Genomic DNA, 17,604 nt, shown 5'->3' on the forward strand with positions numbered 1-17,604 from the left:
GGTGCTGAACATGGTGCAATCATCAGCCAACTTCTGATCTTATGATGGAAGGAAGGTCATTGATGAAGCAACTGAAGATGGTTGGGTTTAGCACACTAACCTGAGGAACTTGTGCAGTGGTGTTCTAGAACTGAGATGATTGACCTCCAACAACCACAACCATCTTCCTTTGTGCTAGGTATAACTCCAACCAGCAGAGAGTTTCCCCCTCATTCCCATTGACTCCAGCTTTGCCAGGGCTCCTTGATGCCACACTCAGTCAAATGCAGTGTTGATGTTAAGAGCAGTCACTCACCTCTTGAGCTCAGCTCTTTTGTCCATTTGGACCATGGCTGTAATGAGGCCAGGAGCCGAAAGGCCCTGGTGGAACCCAAACTGAGCATCAGTGAGCAGGTTATTGCTAAGCAGGTGCAGCTTGAAAGCATTGTTGATGACCCCTTCCATCACTTTATTGGTGATTAAGAGTAGACTGATGGGGCAGTAATTGGCCTGGTTGGCCTTATCCTACTTTTTGTGTGCGGGACATATCTGGGCAATGTTCCACATTTCCAGGGAGATGCCAGTGTTGTACCTGCACTGGAAGAGTTTGGCTCGGGATGCAGCAATTTCTGGAGCACAAGTCTGCAGTATTATTGCTGGAATATTGTCCGGGCCTTTGCAGTATCCAGGGCCTTCAGCCTTTTCTTGCTATCACGTAGAGTAAATTGAATTGGCTGAAGACTAGCATCTGTGATGCTGGGGACTGCCAGAGGCTGAGATAGATCATCCACTCGGCACTCCTGGCTGAAGATTGTTACAAATGCTTCAGCCTTATCTTTTGCACTGATGTGCTGGGCTCTCCCTATCATTGAGGATGGAGATATTTGTGGACTGTAGTGACCCTTACGGAAGGAACTGTAGAAATGAGAAAGGTTTCTGAAAAAGCACTTTGGAAATTTTATAACTGTGGATTGATTTATGTATGCTTTATTCTTGGTGTTGCATTCTTACAGGACAGCTGTCAGCCATAGGACTGCCTCCTGCTGGAAAGTGGGATTAAACTGGATGGCTCCTTGCCAGGCAGCATGGGCACGATGGGCTGAATGGCCTCCTCGTGTATTGTAAATTTCTATGATTCTAACAACAACTTGGTCAGGGAGATCAGGCTGCAGCACTGGAACTGCCCACTGGAATTCAGTTTACAAGAATGTAGGAACATCTATAAGCTAACGAGGTCAGGACAGAGCTGCAAGATTAACCAGGATACAAATCTGTCAATAAGGTTGGTTGGGTGAGGAAGAGAACAGCTAAACCTCCGGGTTAGCTAATTTCAGTGGACAATCTTTCCAAGTGCTGTTGGTTCCAGTTTCCACCCGACTTGCTCTAAGCTGTCAACTACTTGACTGAATTTTTTTTGGCAGAAGTATTTCTTCATTGTGTGTGTTGACTTCAACTTCATTACAAAAGTTTGTTTACCAACTTTGAAATTTGAACTATGTGTTGCTTCAATATTTGATAGAGGGTTCAGTACATTGCTGTCACAATGTTAGTTGATCCCACTGTATTTGAAGTATTGCATAATATGCTCACAACAACACTTTTGACAGGTGCAGTGCCATTATTTTTCTTCTGTTGCAGCTATCCTTGATGGCGAATGTAGACTGCAGAGGGACAGGAAAGGCATTTGTAGCTCTCCCTTTCCTGTTGGGTAGTTTGTGTCCATTTCCTTGCTTGGTAGCTGCAAAGGAGAACATTTATTCATTGCTTGACTACTTGATTTTATTCTTTTGTTGCTAGTGTAGCAAAAACATTTGATCTCATTTGCCTCAACTTAATATTTAATTTGAAATTCAGTATGGAGGAGGCAGCTTCACATCATGCTTTCTTTAGCTTTCGCTTGGCAGAAGATGGTTTCAAATCCATTCTGAGAAGCTCTATTATTGATTTTTCATATTAATCATAGAGCACATTCTGGTCATGGTGTTTTCTTCATGAGCCCATTTTAAGGCTTTTAGTGGCCCCATCATGTTACTTTAGATCATTGTACAGTAATTCTTCACTTAACGTCTTAGTTGTGTTCCTGAAAAGTGCAACTTTGAGTGAAACAGCATTAAGTGAATTAAATTTTCCCATAAGGACTAAAGTATAAACTGGAGCTAAGTTCTTTTGGGCTTCTCTTGTCAGGAAAAAAAAAAGTTGAAACACTGTACATATACAGTTCATTCCTAAATGAAATAACTTTTAAAGAAAAGTAAATTTCTAAATGTAAAAGAAATAGAATTTCAAACTATTCAGAGGTTTCATCATTGAGCAAACTGACAATAAAAATAGAATAATTAAACAAGGAGTTGGTGAACGGAATGCAGGTGCAGGATGGTAGAATAAAATCGGATGGGAAAAGGCTAATTGAGAAAGAGATTGCAGACAGCCACTCGGGGGTGGAAGAAGCAAGGAAAATGACGAAGCACAGCAGTAGCATGAATAATTCATGAAGGTAAATTGCTGAAGTGTCTAGAACAATGAGAGACACAAACTGTGAGTTGAAGTTATTAGGTTGTCAATTGGGTGAGCTTTACTATTGGACTTGCTTGCCTGTATGTTTATCCCTCTCAGGCCTTCATTCTGTTTCGGTGAAAGTTCTTTTCCCTCACACACTGAATAAATAAACAATCAGTTATTCACTGATGGGTAGTGCATTGTTTGAATACTGCACTTCAAAATATCTGTAACCACTGAATTCAATGCAGTGTGAGGCTGTTTTCATCAATACATTTCATTTCTTCTTATTGTGGCCCCCTGGCAAACAACATAATAACACATAACACAACATTAAAAGGATATATGTTCCCTACTGTATCAGCAACATTATAACAAAACAGCATTAACTGAATCAATACTGAATGAGGAATCCCGGTAATGTTATGCTGATAGCACTGCCTACAGCTTAAAAATGCCTTTAGAACCTCAAGATTGCTAACCCTTTTTAGCACTTATACTGAGTGTTGTCAGTCACTTGTGATGGTATGCACAGGGAGTCGCGTGGAAGGGATATACTGATTGCAAGAAGGATCAGTGTGTGTAAGACTTAATTTTGCCCCCTTGCTCCATTTAGTTCAAAGGAAGGAGTGGATTAAGTGTAAGGGTGAGAAAGGCAGGGAGGAGGAAAAGACAGATGGAGCCCCAAGGAAGGAGAGGTTAAGGAGGTCTGGGAGAGAAGGTGGCAGAGGGAGTTGAATGTTAATGACTGAAAATTTCACTTTGTGGGAGCAATCCTTATAGGTGGGGGTCAGGGGATTGAGGCATAGACCAGCCAGAAATTTGGCTGGGGAATAACAGCAGGGTAGGGTGATCATTATGGCTGGGAAAGGCATTTGAGAAAGTTATTATCAAAAGGAGCAGGAAGCAATTTGCAAAGGGCCACTGTGATCAGTGGGGATTGCAGAGGAGAGACTGTCAGCCATTGTGCGTCTTAGAATGAAATTCGATTAGCAGGGAGGTGTGATCCCAAATGAGCAAATGAGACCTTGGGCGGAATTTTCTCTGCCCGTTGGTGTCGGGTGTGTTCGATGTAAGTGGACAATGTGGTGAGAAAGCTATTTGCAATCACCCACTCCGCCCGTTAGTGGTGCCCGTTTTTCCCACTGTCTGATGTCGAGAACCTCTATGTAATACATCAGCGTACCATTATAAGGCAGCCCGCCAGAATCATCTCCCCATGCTGGATCACCTGAGCACCGACATGTTTCACAACAGCTTGTATAAGGTGTGCACTTGGTGTGCTGCGGTTTGAGATCTCAGAGGTGAGTGCACAATATTTGCACAGCATTTGCAAGGTTGGACTTCAAGGTTGAGGCGAGTTGGGGAAGTGGGTGGCAAGGGCTGCCTTGATGTTGAGGGTAGTTGGCGGGGGTGTTCAAGGGCTACTCAGCATTTGAGGTGACTTGCGGGGTTGCACAAGGGCTGCCCTGCAGTTGATGGTATTGCAGTTGGCGGGGAGGGAAGTGGCCACACACCAGGGAAACCTTGTATAAAGTGACCATTCCTCCACAGTTGAGACAATTCAGATGCAGCCACATTACCATATTTGGATTCGAGCCTCGAGCTTATCTGCCCACTCAAATAGCGCAGAGGCATGAAAGTGCCACCAAGTGCTCCAGAGCTTTTCATCCCTCAGTTAAAAGACTGCCAGCACTTTAGTGGACTGCAGAACAGTTGGATGACTGCGCATGTTGTACAATCATCTTGCAAAAGATGGTCATGGAGTAGTCACTAGTGGAGGTGCTCACAGCCTCTTGCAGAGTCATCATTCAGGTTTGGACCAGTCTCCCCCTTGGTTCAAGCTAACAGTGCAGCCTTGCAGTGTGTGTTGGGAGAATGCCTGAGCTGAGAGCACAGCATGCAGACCACTGGGCAAAGCTGCTGCCAATCGGTCAGGCAGAGGAGAGTGGGGTTTTAGGTAGCCATGCAGCACACTAAACTCTAGCCATCCAAATAGTGGCCAGCACTCTCCATGATGTATTAAGGGGCCTTCAGACTTAACCAAGAGAGGTTCTTAGAACACCCAAACTCACCCACGCATGCCTCTCTTTCATTCTGCAGGATGAATACACCAGGAGCCTGGTGGCCTAGCTGTATGCGTCATGGCATACAGACTGCAGAGACGATGGAGAAGAGAACAGGAAAAGCCTGGCCCCATAGAGGGAGGAGCAGTACCCTCAGGAGGAAGGGGTGGCTAGGGCTCCTGTATAATCCGCTGAAGAGCCGCAGCGAACTATCGCTGGTCAGCACCAAGCTAGAACCAGGGTCTATAGACGCCACCTTTCAGTCCTGCAGATGATCAAAAATGAGTGTCGCTGAAGACTGCGCATGTCTAGAAACTGGTCGGTCACATTTGTTAGCGGTTGCAGGATTTGGCGGCACAGACACATGGAGGGCATCCACTGGCAAAGGGCATCCATTGCCAGTGGCCATGAAAGTGACTGCGCCACTAAAGTTTTACGCCAGGGGCTCCTTTCAGAGCTCCACAGGTGATCTCTGGGATTTCGCAAAGGCACACAACTTTGTGCGTTTCACCCCATACCAGAAAAGCCAGGATGCAAGAGCAATTGGATTTGTCCAGATCTCAGGTTTCCCCCCCAGGTGCAGGGTGCCATCAACTGCACATAAGTGGCACGCAGATCTCCATCGCAACAAGCGGTCAACTATATCAAGCACAAGGGCTTCCATCGCTGAATGTTCAGCTGGCATGTGACCACCACAGACATATCCTCCAGGACTGCACGTGGTTTCTAGGGAGTGACTTCTACATTCTCAGTCAGTCACAGGTCGCGAATGTCTTCCAGAGACTGCAGGGATGCTCCTCAGGATTAAGGGCTACTCGCAGAGGACATGGCTGATCACGCCTGTGAGGCGGCCTCAGACTACAGCAGAGTGAAGGTATAATGAGGCTCATGCTGCAACTTGCATCTTGGTGGAGCAAACCATCAGAATGCTGAAAATGAGGCTCCAGTGTCTGGACCAGTCTGGTGGAGTCCTGCAATGTAGTCCACAGAGGGTATCGTGCATCGTTGTTGTCTGCTGTGCCCTTTATAACCTGACGCTGAAATGGGGAGAGGAGCTGGCTGAGGAGGATCTGGAGGTCTCCTCTGACGAAGAGGACACCAACAGGGATGAGGGTGAGGAGGTCCTCGAATGCGGCGATGATGGCGATGAGGCCATCTCACTGGCCAGACAGGGAAGTCACATTCAGGAAGCCCTCATGGCTGCTAGATTTATGGAGGATGATAACGACATGCAGTGAGGAGACAGCATAGATCCTCACATTGCATCTGGAAATGTTTGACTCCAGTCCAGCTTATGGCAGTGCACACCCTCTGTGATAAGGCTCCTGTCTTGGAGACGCAATGGGTGCCCTAATAGTTGCTATATTCCAGGAGGATGATAACATGCAGTGAGGACACTCCGTAGATCTTCACGTAACCTCTGTGAATGCCTGACTCCTGTCTGGCCAAGGGCAGCTCGCTTGCACTCTGTGATCAGGGTCATATCATAGGGACGCAGCCATGGAATTTTAAATACACTTGATCCTTTGTCTGCCTTCAACAGCTGACCCCTTCAGGAGCCCAATGTCACTGGTCACAAATGCAGACGAGATGGGAGCCAGCCACACCCTAAAGGTGCTGAGAGTACACAGAATGGTGGAACTCTGACGCCTGCCCATGACATTCTGGCAGCAATGACGAGCACCATCGAGGTGCAGGCATCAGTAATGTTTCCAGGGAGTGAGAGGTTGGACCATCACGTGGGTCTGGAGGCTGCACAGGGAAGAGGCCCTGGACTGAGACACCTGCCTTTATCTTGTACAGGAACCAAGGTTTCTCATCTGAGTGACATGAACACTGCTCATCAGAACAAGGAGCCATAGGCAGGGAGACATTCTTGGTAGTTTACAATAGTGAACATTGTGTACAAATGATTTAACACCCCTGCCAGGCTGAGCAACCACATCATCTTAACCTTCCAACCATGCTGCTAGATCATGCTGCTCCCGGACATCCACAGCGGAGGTGGAGGCAACCTGCTGGCCGCTATGCCCCCATCTGTGATGACCTTGATGGGCGTCCTCTGGAGATCAGAGACCTGGAGGGCCCTGCCTGATTTTGGGGTCGTGCTGTGTGGCAGTGTCACTCTCCTCAGCCTGTGGAGCTGCTGAGGTCACAGGAAGAGGGGATTCGGATGGGGCCTGACACTCGCGGAGTCACCTGTGTAGGTGGCCCTAGGGTGTGCACCTGCCGACCCTCCTCCTATGGGTGCCCAAGGGCCCCTGGCTGACTCCTTCAGAAGAAGGGCTAGCTGGAATGAGATCAAGCTGACCTGCACCCCTCTTGCATACGTACTGTTGGGGGCCAACTATGGTGTTAGCAATGGTGTTCAGACCGCACAGCAGTGTAGGAGTGATGTCCTGGACCAAGGCCTTCATGGCAGCCGCCATCTTACCAGTGTTGATCTCGGTGTGTTGGCATGTCGGCGCTATCACCTTAGCCTGAAGTCAGGTGGGCTCCTCCATTGTGCCTTGCAATCTGAGGAGTGCACCGGACATCCCTTGCTGATGTTCCCAAGCTTGGCCTTTGCAGTTCCTGCAACTGAGGTATGACCAAGTTCAGAGGCTCGTCATCTAACTCAGATTCAGCAAATTTCTGTCATCCAGTAGTCCTCCAAGTGCCAGAGACGTAGGAAGTTCCCATTGCTGTCTGTTGACGACCAGACAGTGCAATATGCTCACCAGATTGTGAAACGAGGGTACTCTAAAGCTAGGTCCCACTTAAGTGTGTGCGTCTGCACTGGTGGAAGGTGAGCATGAATGCTGTGACAGGTCTTCAATGAAGATCCCTTCAGGTTCCTCTTCAGAGGTTTCTTTGGGGCTTGATTGGAGCCTTGGGTCGTGGATTCCATCGGTTGTTTCTCAGATGTGCCTGCGAAAGAGGGAGAAAGTTACTGCATGGTAGTGGCCTGTGAAACAGGACACATCACTCAGCATGGTAGTTTCATGGATATTGCACTGCTGGATCCTCACTTGGTAGAGGACCATTGACCTCATCGTCAATACAGGAGTGGTCCAGATAATCAACAGCCAGCTGGATAGCTCTATTTTCAAAATCCATGAGGACCTTGATTTCAGACATTCCTCCACCAATCTGCGACTTCTCCCTCTTGTGTGCCAGCTTGTCCTGCATGAATAGAGATGGAGAATGTGTAAGCAGGATGCCTGCCAGGCCAGATGATGTGTGCCTAGCATGTGTGGGTGGCAAGTAGTCCCACGGATGGGATGAGGGTAATGAAGGTGTGTGTGTGTGTGAATGATGAGCTCACGTACTGCCAGTTCAAGGGATATCCCTGTGGACATGTGATGGGTTTGAGAGTGATGACAAGAGTGACTTACCCTGGTGGCATAGAGGAGACCATTTCATCCTTTTTCAGCACTGGGTGGCTGTCCTCTTTTGTAGGGTGTTGGTGCTGACCACCGCTGCTACCACTTCCCATGACTGACTGATGATGTTGCTGCCCATCTTGTGGCCAGAGCTGGGGTAAAGAACATCATGGCGGGCCTCCAAAGTGTCCAAAGGCAGCTTGAGGGACACATCATTAAACCTTGGAGCGGCTGTTTCTTGCCTTTCGAGTCCAAGTCTTCGGTGCAGCAGTCCAGGGCTGGAAGCACAGAGGTGTGTGCGCGGCTGCACTCAAATATGGCACCCGGCGTGATAAAGCAGTGAGGTGATGCCGTGACTGGCAAATGAGAGCCCGCCCGCCATTGAAACGGTGACTTGCCTGGGAATTCATAATTAGCACGGCAGCATTGGGATGATAGTGTGAGAAGCCACCGTTGTGGCAGGTGGGTAAAACATTGTTTCTCCCTCCCACTATTGCACTTAGTGCAAATCTGGGACCATTCTGCCCCTTGACTCCATAGTCTATGACTATGCTCAATCTGAGGGCTGTTCTACAGTTCTTGTTTGGATTTTGTGACTGCGTTCAATTGGTTGCCCATATTTGTCACTTAGCAAGGGAGTTCTATGTGCAATGTGAAGGTGGAGAGCACCTGTGGAATGTGTGGAAGGCAGGAAGCATTTGGTTTTGTTTCCTTCCATTCTCTGAAAAAGTGGGGGCTTGAATATTTACTAAAAGATGGGTGAAGGGATAGTTCTCCTGCTGATTGAGAATACAATGCTAGATGTTAGTGGCTTTCAGGAGATTTTTAATTCAGTTCATTTGCACATTACCCTGAAACCATTTGGTTGCTATTGTATTTATTTTGATCAGAAATTTTCGGTCTCTGGCTTCTGAGATTTTCTTTCAGAGCTCAACTTGGTTTCTGGTTCATTTCCTACATCCACCGTTTCACTTTATTTTCTCTATACAGTTGTCCATGTGCAATTTCCCCAATTCCCCAATCATTTTCTGTGAATTTTAATTTTTACTCATGTCAGGTTATACAATTTAAGATCACCAAAGTTGCTTTTCACCAAACAGCTCTCTAGTTAGAAAAGGAGGGATGGTAATTTGTTCATAGGACCCTAATTCCCTGATGGGAGAGGAAGTAAGTTCCATCTTTCCAAGGTAATTTGCTGTGATACAGGGTGTCATGTCCCAAAATCCTGAAAGGATAAATACTGAAGGCACAGTACAATATATGAGCTTAATTAATGGCAGTTATCTCAGTAATCCAAAATGCAAAGTCATGCCTGACCCTTGCGTACCAATTTCAAGGGTGCTTTTCACTGTTAGGGGTTTCTTTAAATAAGGAACTTCATATGTGATACATTGTTAAGTTTTGAAACTTGTGCTCTGCTGTGTCAGCTATGGCTCAGTTGATAGCACTGATTTACCTTCGTATGCTAAATATTCACACAAGATTAGAATAAATAATGAATGCTAGACCACAGCTTTAATGTGGCCTTGTTCACTTTTTTGAAGTTGAGCTGTCATGTACAGATCTCAGCCATTCATCGTCTACTTTTATTGATCAGCTGTATTGAAAATCTGGCTGTGCAAGGTGCTTTGATTATTTCAATTATATGAAGTTTCAGTGGCATTGCTGTACTGAACTTGTGTTTTCATGATGCTGGCACTTTAAGGGCTGTAGCAATTAATAAATTTGAAGTGTAGTGTTATGCAGCTAAACATGCCAACTAATTGCACAGTGCAAGATCCCACAAACTGCCTTGACATGAATGAGCAAGTTAATTTGTTCTTGATGTTTGGTCAGTCGGTGTTAGCCAGGTCACATGGAGAACTTCCTGGCTCTCTGAACTGGAAAAGTTAACACTCTACCTGACATATGTTTAACATCATATATGAAAAATGGCAATTGCATTTTTTCCCACATCTTAAATTGGCACACTAAAACAGCAGTCCGCAATTAGCTGTTCAGTGAGATCATGACCTGTGACCTAACTCCATATGCCCACCTTTGCCGATTTCCTTTAATTCTTTTATTTAAAAATCTATCAGTCTCAGATTTAAAATTAACAGTTGACCTTGCATGAATGTGGTTTATGAAAGCATTCTAAACATTTACCACCCTTTGTGTGTAAAGTGTTTACTGATTTCATTCCTATGTAGGTTTCTAGTTCACCTCCAACTTCGAATTTTATAACAACTTGAGTTAAGTTGGTTACAAGCATGAGTTGTAAGGAATTCAAATTGCTGCATTTTTTCAGATTAATGTCTTAATTTGATATCTCAGCCTCATTTGCTGTCCAGTTTTTTTTGAAACCCATACCTGTATTTGAAGTTCTGATATTTCATAAGATTAAAGTAATATTGAATACAGTAAATATTACTACAAATTCAAAGGATCCATTGATGCATGTGTATGTCCATTGAGGTTGGTCCTTGTGCATCTCATGAGGATGTAAAAAAGATAACTGGTAGCGACTGTGCCCAGTATGAGCCTCTGCTTTAGGAGAGGAGAAAAGTGGTGGAAAATGCACAGAAGAAACTTTGTAATATTTGTATTTTCTTATTTTTTAAGGCTGAGATTTTTTTGATATTTATGTTTACTTTGGCAAAATTTTTCTAAACTTGATTATCCCTGTAATGTATTCTGTCTTGCAGGTTGACACAGTGAAGCGTTTGCTAATAAAGAAGTTACCACCAGTTTTAGCAATTCAACTGAAGCGATTTGATTATGACTGGGAGAGGGAATGTGCAATTAAATTCAATGACTATTTTGAGTTTCCACGAGAGCTGGATATGGAACCTTACACTGTGGCTGGTGTAGCCAAGTTGGAAGGGGATGACATCAACCCAGAAAATCAGTTGATCCAAAATGACCAGCCAGATAATGAACAGCCTGGTAGCACTAAATATAGACTGGTTGGTGTGTTGGTGCATAGTGGTCAGGCTAGCGGTGGACATTACTATTCATACATCATTCAACGAAATGGCGGAGATGGTGAGAAAAACAAATGGTATAAGTTTGATGATGGTGATGTAACTGAGTGCAAAATGGATGATGATGAAGAAATGAAAAACCAGTGCTTTGGTGGCGAGTACATGGGTGAAGTGTTTGACCATATGATGAAACGTATGTCATACAGACGGCAAAAACGATGGTGGAATGCCTACATACTTTTTTATGAACGTATGGACACAATAGATAAAGATAATGAATTGATTAAGTACATTTCTGAGCTGGAGATTAGCATAAAACCGCACCAGATAAAGATGCCAAGTGTCATTGAACGAAGTGTACGAAAACAGAATGTGCAGTTCATGCACAACAGAATGCAGTATAGCCTGGAGTATTTCCAATTCATTAAGAAACTACTGACCTGTAATAGTGTCTACCTGAATCCTCCACCTGGTGAGTGTGCCTTAAATCTTTGATAACATTGTATCTTGAGAAATATTAATTTTTTGTTATTTCGCTGTTAAACCTTTATTGATGCATATTTTAAGACCATAGGTCTGTTCTAAGGTAGAAGTTCGTGAAAATATCATTTAATCTTTTGAAGTGTTTAGGTTGAGAAAGTTCCAGTTCATTTGTAAATGTATATAAACAAAGTGGACGAGAAACTGAGTTTATTTATTTTAAAGTGGACTTTTAAAAAAAATACCCAGCACCCAGTGCATTACATGACAAATTTTGAGATGCTCTTAGGCACAGGTAGACCCTGCAATGTCTTTAACTTGGATAGTACATTTAATACCCAGTATCTAAACAATAGTGACCCAGCAGCACTTCACACCAAGAACTTTTGTTACATGATCTTCCCTGAGTTTTGGAAGCTTACTGTATGGGTGACCATTCAGCCCATTGTTTCTGTGCCAGCCCTTAACTGGAACAATTCAAATCTAATCCCACTGGCCCACTTTTTTTTCAGACTCTGGACTGATGTGCATTCTATTGAGACAATGTATGATTGCAAACCAACAATTTGGTTCATTTTCCATGAAATACGTTAATCACAGAATGTGCTCTGTAGTGAAATATATCTAGTGTCTCATTCAGAAGACACTCCATCTCTTTCTGGCTGGTTAGAAAGCAAACAGAGCTCCAACACACCACCCCACATGCACCTTTCTGGTGTGGGAGGCATGGCAACAGAGTTGTCTGTGTAAGTGTGTTCCTGCTGTCACTTCCTGAATAGAAACTGCGGTTGCGTTAGTGGTACGAACGCTCTGAAATATGTTTACGTGCCCTCACCACCTTACTTAGTCCTAGCATCTCAAAGCTGATAGGCATAACAGATTTAACAACTAACTGATTTTTCCCTTGGAAGGCCATGTGTAATTTCCCAACCATCTTTCGTTTCACCATCTCCATTTTTTTTAACGGCTTAGTCAGAAAATTATGCCGGAACTCTGGTTAACATTTTGGCCTAAATCTTGATATTAGAAATGCAATATAAATTAAACTAAAAGCACTTTTTAGGCTAAATAGGCAAAAGTCTGTGTTATAAGTGCATTGTTGGAAGTTGTAATTAATTCCATTATATATTTATATTCTCTGAGCACTTCACTGTTTATCATTGTGCTGTTTTTGAAGATAATACTTATATTTCAATAGCCTTTTACATAATGTAGTTTTCTGTTGGACAGCGATCTTGTAAACTAGAACATTTAATTTACATGTGCCCTTGATTTATCATGATGAAACCAGGTCCTAAGCACGTATGTGACTTTACTATCGTGTTGCATTTATGAAGTGCAGCAGAAAAACTGCTTCCAGGCTATGCAAAGTTCCAGGAACTGCAACACAATAACAGTTTCTTTTACACAACTAAAGTTGACATTTGCTGCTCTATGCATTGTGCATCAAAATAGGTTGTGTTTAGAACCATAAATTTCAGCATATTTTGACCTCAAAAGTGGCTACTACTTGGACTTCTTAAAAATAAAAAAAATTCCCAGGAAACGAACGCATCGGTTACAGCACTGACCATTATCAAAGAATGTATAGGAAAATTACACAAAGCCATCCTCATTGGCATAAATACATTGAAAATCGATTAAAATAGCACATTTAGCCTATCTGGAAGCTTACCAAAACAAAGCAAAGCTATGCTTTTCAAAATGTATGGCATCTGTTATGATCAGGTCAGGGGCCAGTAACTTTTTGTTTACAGTAGTCCAAGTTTGAAATCCCAGTTACCCACTAGGAGGATAAAGCCATAAGATTCCATGGCTTTAAACAAACAAAATAAACTTTACTATACAAAGTCAGAAAAGTAAAACAATTTACGCCAACATTCAGCATTAATGTGAGATAGATATGAATTAACAGGCAAAATGCGGTCGAGGACACAACACTGCACATTAAATTACAAATGCAACCAAGACGGATCCCACCCAGTATTTCTCAGTATACCACCCAGACATCAGTGACCACTGGAAATCACAAAACCTCATTAAAACTCTGTCTCCTTTGCGAGGGATTTCAACTCCTCACTTTTAAAGATCCAACTTCTGAATTCCCTTAAAGCTGTTCCATCTCTGACTGCTTCAACGACTGCTCACCCAGCACCTGATGGTTCACTCTATTCCTGAGACTGTGCTCCACGGGATTCACAGCTGCAATCCTGCTTCTAATTACCAGTTTACTTCCAACTCTTCCACGGACCACTAGCTTCACTAAACTGTCATTGCCCCCGGGTTTCTCTGAACTCCAATTTCCTGGTTGCACAGAGCTATAAAGGACTTGCAGGGTTTCTCTGAGCACTAACTATGTCCAGCACAGAACAAACACCCTTCCCCTTCTCAGCCCCCCAGGACTTCTCCATTTACCTAACTGCAGCTAAACATCTCTACCAGCAAACACACAAATTGAAACCAGAGAATCATCTTAAACTTCATCCATTTCCAACATAGACTTTCAGGGTTCATTGAATGCTTTTAAATTAACTTAGCACTAACTTCCAAAGCAAGTCGTCTCTCTGGGCTACACTCTTTGCAAGCAGTGTAGACATCACGTCTCCTATTCTCCAGCTAAGTAAACCCGCCTGCTTTATGGCTCCATCTCTTCTATTCTGACTCTAATGGGTAGCCTTCTGAACTGTCATTTTCTTTTAGGTGTTCTGGCAATCTCTAAAGTCCAGCATTTTAATTACCTTACCTTCATAACAACAATTTTCCCAAAGCCAAACATTACCTCTAAACTATTAACATGAACTATGAACTAGGTATTCAGCACATGCCAAATTGGCAGATTTTATACTTGTTAAACTACATACCGAAAGCCAAATTTTATTACTACTTAAAGGGGGGAGGAATGTCTCAAATTAGTTATTTACACTCCCTTAAGACCCATGTAATAAATTGTCTCCATCAAAATGCCTCCACAAGTTTGAAATTATGAGGCTTAAGTTAACAGCCATGAATAAGATATCCTGTCATACAAAATGTTTGTCATCAGAATATACTGAGATTTGCCACAGGTGCCTTTGGTTTACTGAACAACTGTATAAGGATTAGGTACATCATTTTCTGTACTGTTGAGAACCAGATTAGTCAGCCTTTGAAATCCAGCACCACAAGTGCAGTGCTACTCAACATTAAGTGGTGCTAATTGTTGTCAGGGTCTCAATTCAAATAGTTGGAAATTCACGAACATTGGGTCATATTGAATATGTACTATTGTTAATTGGTGCTGAGGAAGCCCTTGATTGCTACATGTTGACAAGCCAAGAAGAATATACAATCCTTTCACGAAGTAATCATCAGTGTAGTAACATGGGACTCTCTTTGCTTCAGGGCCTCCAACAATTAAAAGTTACTACTGTCCTTTAGATAAGACTTTTCTCAAGACAAATGGAGGAACTTTTTAAGAGCAGAAATTCAACAGCAGTAACGGAATTTGGGATGGTTTCTGAGGTTGTTGCTTTCTCATGGGTGATACATTTGCCTGAGTCAGTCATTACAACACAAGGAGATCATTCAGCCATTGAGTCCATGCTGGCTCTCTGTGCAGCAATCCAGTGGGCGGAATTTAGTGTAGCCGGTGGGGATCTTCCCTGCCAGCTGCAGAGCTGGCGAGTGCCCTGTGTCTCCTCCTTCCTGGAAGGCCTGCGCATTAAGTGCCAATTGTGGGCATTAGCGGGCCTTCCCCAGGATAAAGGATCCCAGGGACCAAAATCTTGCCTACCAAGAGTTGCCAGGTATTCAGAGGCTGGCAGCTCTTCGTTGCCTGAGACAGTGGCCGAGAAGATGAACTCTGTACCATAAACTCTGTATCTTTGCTATCAATTCCGTCATGAGAGCAGAAAACAGTCACAGAAATTAAGACTTATAAGTTAAATGTTGGACAAGCAACCTGATGATACTAGTGGTTAGAGAGGTTGAGAGAGATGATAGGTCAGGGTTGGCAGTGTCAACACTCATGTGCAAGCTTCCAATCGCACATTTGGGACTAAGATCATCTCTTTCAACCTTGAACCATCACTTAACTGCCTATCTCAGCTCATCTGCTGCTGAAATACTCATCCATGCCTTCGTTATCTTTAGACTTGCATATTTTCATGCTACCCTCCATAAAGTTGATCATCCACAGCTCTGCCTGTGTCCTAACTCTCAGCATGTCCTGTTCACCTATCACCCCTCTGCTGCTGATCTACATTGGCACCCGATCTGGCAAAATGTCGATTTTAAAACTTACATCCTTGTTTTCAAATCCCTCCATGGCCTCACCGTTCCCTATCTCTGTAATTTCTTCCAGCCCCCTCCAAAATACCTGCGCTCCTAATTCTGGCCTCGTGTGCATGCCTGATGTGATTGGACGATTGAGTACAAAGACTCTGCAAAATCGAAAATAATGCAGCCCATGAGACCCCAATACATATGAGACCAACTATCAGAGAATTGTTAGTGCAGCAGGTGACCATTCAGCCTGTTATGCCTACACTAGCTCTCCGAATGAGCAGTTTACCTCATGCCATTCCTCTGCCTTCTCTCCGTAACCCTGCACATTCTTCCTTTTCAGATAGCAGTCTAATTCCCTTTTGAATGTCTCAACTGAATCTGTCTCCTCCACACACTCAGTTTGTGCATTCTAGACCTTAACCACTCGCTGTATGAAAAAGTTTTCCCTTGTCACATTTGCTTTTTTAGCCAATTACTTTAAATCTGTGCCTCCTTGTTCTCGATCCTTTCATGAGTGGGAGCAGTTTTTCCCTATTTCCTCTGTCCAAACCCCTCATAATTTTGAAACCTCTGTCAAATCTCTTCTCAGCCTTCTCTGCTCTAAGGAAAGCGGTCTCAACTTCTCCAATCTGTCTTCATAACTGAAGTTCCTCATTCCTGGAACAATTCTCATGAATCTTTTCTGTATTCGCTCCAGTGCCTTAGCATCTTTCCTAAAAATGTGCCACCAAGACCTGGATGCAATGCTTCAGCTGAGGCCAAACTAGTGTCTTATGCAAGTTCAACAGTACCTCCTTGCTCTTGCATTCTATGACCCTATTAATAAAGACTAGCATACTGTATGTTTTATTAACCACTCTGTCAACATGTCCTGCCCCATCCAATAACTTATACACACATGTATTCACATCCCTTTGCTCCTGCACCCCCTTTAGAGTTGTATCCTTTATTTTATATTGTCCTTCTGTGTCTTTTCCACCAAAATGAACTTCTTTATGTTTCTGCACATTGAACTTCATCTGTCATTTGTCCACCCCTTCCACTAATTTATCTACGTCCTTTTAAAATTCTACACAACCCTCCTTCACAATGCTTCCAAATTTTCTATCATCCGCAAGCTTTGAAATTTTTCCCTGTACACCCAGATCTTGGTCATTAATATATATCAGGAAAAGCAATAGTCCCAACACTGACCCCTGGGGAACTCCACTGCAAACCTTCCTACAGCCTAAGAAACATCCATTAACCATTACTTTGTTTCCTGTTGTTCAGCCAATTTCGTATCCATGTTGCTACTGTCCCTTTTATTAATGAGCTATAACTGTGCTCACAAGCCTGTTATGCACACTCTATCAAATGCCTTTTTGGAAATCCCTGTATGCCCCAGCAACAGCTTTGCCCTTGTCAACCTTCTCTGTTACCTCTTCAAAAAAACTCCAAATTAGTTAAACATGATTTTCCCTTAAATCTGTGCTGGCTTTCCTTAATTAACTCTCATTTGGCCATGTGACCCTTAATTTTGTCTCAGATTATTGTTTCTAGAAGCATCCCAAACATTGAAGTTAAACTGACTGGCCTGTAATTGCTGGGCTTATTTTTACACTATTTGTATCCCAGTCTATATTTGGATAATTAAAGTCCCCCATTATAACTACTCTATAATTCTTGCACCTCTGTAATTTTCTTGCAGATTTGTTCCTCTATCCTTTCCACTAATTGGTGGCCTATAGACTGCACTGAGCAATGTAACTGCACGTTTTTTGTTTCTTAGCTCTAGCTAAAGATTCTGTCCTTAACCCTTCTGGAATATCCCCTCTCTCCAGCACTGCAATGCTGCCCTTAATACCACCACAACTCCACCACCTCCTCCTTCCTTTCTTTCCTACCTTTCCTGAGCACCTCATATTCAGGAATATTTACACTCAGTCCTGCCGTTCTTTGAGCCAGGTCTCTGTTATAGCCACAACATCATATTTACACATGTCA

At 43.5% G+C, this 17,604-nt stretch overlaps 1 protein-coding gene across 3 annotated transcripts in view; it reads left to right on the plus strand.

The window, feature by feature from the left end:
* The window catches only part of usp9 (ubiquitin specific peptidase 9), a 353,775-nt gene that overhangs the window by 272,359 nt on the left and 63,812 nt on the right, over positions 1-17,604 (plus strand). For all 3 annotated transcript variants that reach the window (XM_041210976.1, XM_041210979.1, XM_041210975.1), the window contains one exon: positions 10,594-11,344. In XM_041210976.1, coding sequence (XP_041066910.1) covers positions 10,594-11,344 — 751 coding nt within the window. The remainder of the gene's footprint in view (positions 1-10,593; positions 11,345-17,604) is intronic.

Source organism: Carcharodon carcharias, chromosome 18 (genome assembly GCF_017639515.1).
Source record: "Carcharodon carcharias isolate sCarCar2 chromosome 18, sCarCar2.pri, whole genome shotgun sequence".
In the NCBI taxonomy this organism is placed as follows: domain Eukaryota; kingdom Metazoa; phylum Chordata; class Chondrichthyes; order Lamniformes; family Lamnidae; genus Carcharodon; species Carcharodon carcharias.